Here is a 2,800-nt window from a genome sequence, read left to right as displayed (position 1 = left end):
CATATTTTCTGAGCATCCATGGTCCCAGCGACTGCTTCTTAATGAACCTGCTTGCGTCTGTGCTGTCGTAAGAATGTGACATTTCAGTCTTGTGGACTGAACGCATCAGAAATATGATGTCTCCATTCATTCAGCGCAGTGAGTCACACATCAATAAGCGCATAATACGAACGCAACGTGATGCATTCTCTCTGGTTTTGTTTTTCAGAAACTCCATTATGTGGATATGAATTTGAAAACCCAAAGTCACTATGTGCTTTCTCACAACTTTGACATCATGTGACAGTGCCCAATGGAGACGACTACGATACTCACCGCGACAAACGGGAAAATAATTCTTCAAGAACACCCCGAACCCAATGTCACGAGTCTATCGAATGCGTCTGCTCCCTTCCACCATCACATGAACAATGCGGTGCTGGGGATGCTGCTTGGCACGCTCTCCCTTCTGACGGTCATCATGAACCTGCTGGTGCTTTTTGCCGTGAGAAAGGAACGGACTTTACACACGGTAGGGAACCTGTACATCGTCAGCCTCTCTATAGCGGACCTCATTGTGGGGGCGACGGTCATGCCCTTGAATCTGGCCTACCTTCTTGAGGACGAGTGGAAACTGGGTCGTGTTATTTGCCAGTTCTGGCTGGTCATGGACTATGTGGCGAGCACGGCCTCCATTTTTAGCTTGTTTATCCTTTGCTTGGACAGGTACCGCTCTGTACGCCACCCCTTACAGTACCTAAAGTATCGGACGCGAGGAAGAGCGACGCTGTTGATTTGTAGCGCATGGCTGCTCTCCATGACCTGGATCGTTCCCATCTTGGGCTGGCGGATGTTTGCTCGAGTCGACAGAAAGCCAGAGCTGGAGAACCAATGTGACACAGACTTCCGCTTCGTCACCTGGTTCAAAGTCCTGACAGCCATCCTCAACTTCTACATTCCCTCCTTCCTCATGCTTCTGTTCTACTCGCAGATTTTCATCGCAGTCCGCGATCATTACAGAGAGTGGGAGAACTTTGCCGGTCCGATGGTGAAAACCGAAGCAGACGAGACGTTGCATAACGGGATGCAGCTGCAGATAACCAAAGCCTCGGATAGAGAGAGTCTGGCTTCGCAGGCGTTCTCTCAAAACGAGGGCCTGCTGGATCAGTACAGTTTGGAGCAGCCTTACAGCTCGAGGGACAATAATGAGAACGCTACCTCCGAGACAAAGAGGAAGAGTTGTTACAAGGCGAAAGCAATGTTCAGTCTTTCGAAGCGCATGAGAAAGAGCGTGCAAGACTGCAACGAGGCTTCATTTCAGAGTGACGACGGGGAAACCGTCGCAGAAGGCCCACCGTTATCCCTCGCCTTCCTGCAGTCCGAGAACAGCGCTCAGCCCAAAACGTTCGAGAATGCAAACGACTGTAACGTGTTAGTGCCAAACTCTGTTGGCAACATGTGTGAGAGCGCACCGACTGTGGATATTCACAATTACGCCACGGTTCTCTGCAATCACAGCGCTCCGCCGTCCCCGCCGTCGCCCTGGGCTGAGAACAGCCCTCCGATGGACCCCACTAACACGCTCCCCGCCAAACAAACCTGGCAGAAGCTCTGCGAACAGTCCAAGCAGAGCATCCACAGCATGCGCATCCGGAAGGAGCGGAAAGCCGCCAGGCAGCTTGGCTTCATCATTGGCGTCTTTATGGTGTGCTGGATCCCGTACTTCATCACCTTCATGGTCATGGCCTTGTGTGAGACCTGTGTGCATCATGACCTTCATATGTTCACAATTTGGCTTGGGTACATCAACTCCACCCTGAATCCCTTCATATACCCACTGTGCAACGAGAACTTCAAAAGGGTGTTCAAAAAGATATTTCATATCGATAGATAAAGTTTATGAGAGGTGAAAATCTGTCGGCACGCCATTGGTTTTTTCTGAAGCGTTTCTTGTGACACTTTGTACATTGGTAGTGTTGTGCATCTGCCATGCTTGTGTTATTTTTTGGCATCTTGTAAGTACAGAGCAGTTTTATTATTTATTGCTGAATGAAATCTGCATCAGATTATATGATAAACTTATTCAGAGTGTTTTGAAACAGCACTTATGTTGCTGCTTCAGCCCTTAGATCTGATGTAATCATGGTGTAGCATCAACTCACTTTTAAATTCAACAACACTAAAATAATAATTCTTGAAACTTTGCTATTGAGGGTGATGTACCGTCACTACAGATTTGGTTTGATGTGTTTAATGCCTTCTCTCGTTGCTTGTGTTTAAATAGCAGGTGTGGTGCAGATATATTTCACAGGCGGTTTAATCAAATATTAGTTTGGTCAGAACTGTCCACAGAGAGCTGGAAGATGCCACATGCAAACAGCTTCAGTTGAACATCAAAATTCTGGGTGTATGATAATCAAGCATGTTCAGAATGGCCTTGAAGTTTTAAAAAGAAAGCAGTGGTGTATGTATACTATGCACAAATTGTGGAGCTCCTGGATTATTTACAATGCATTGCATTCATCTGATCTTTGTTTTTAACAATAAAAATGATGATTTGAATAAAACTTATATAAACTGTATATAAACACAATTACATCTTTAAAACGTTTTAGACATAATGGCTGCGTCCGAAAGCTTAGGCAGCTGACTCGTTGCTTATCAGGTAATGACTTTGCAGGCAGTGTTTGCATTTGAAGGCACCTCACAAAAATGACTTTAGAGAGATTTCTGAGGCAGCATGAAGGTGGAATAATCCACAGTATAATAAAGCTTTGGTGATAACTAAGCAAAAGTTGGTCAAAAACACACAAAATGAGCT

At 45.9% G+C, this 2,800-nt stretch overlaps 1 protein-coding gene across 1 annotated transcript; it reads left to right on the top strand.

Annotated features, from left to right (window-relative positions):
- Positions 1 to 292: 292 nt before the first annotated feature.
- hrh1 (histamine receptor H1) lies at positions 293 to 1,873 on the top strand (the record flags this gene model as incomplete). Its single annotated transcript, XM_079396580.1, has 1 exon — positions 293 to 1,873. One exon carries the CDS (start codon positions 293 to 295, stop codon positions 1,871 to 1,873), a length of 1,581 nt encoding a protein of 526 aa, XP_079252706.1.
- Between the last annotated feature and the right edge of the window lie 927 nt (positions 1,874 to 2,800).

This window comes from Barbus barbus, assembly GCF_936440315.1.
Source record: "Barbus barbus genome assembly, chromosome: 37".
Classification (NCBI taxonomy): domain Eukaryota; kingdom Metazoa; phylum Chordata; class Actinopteri; order Cypriniformes; family Cyprinidae; genus Barbus; species Barbus barbus.
Note: the sequence above shows the minus strand (reverse complement) of the source record. Positions and strands in the feature narration are given on the sequence as shown.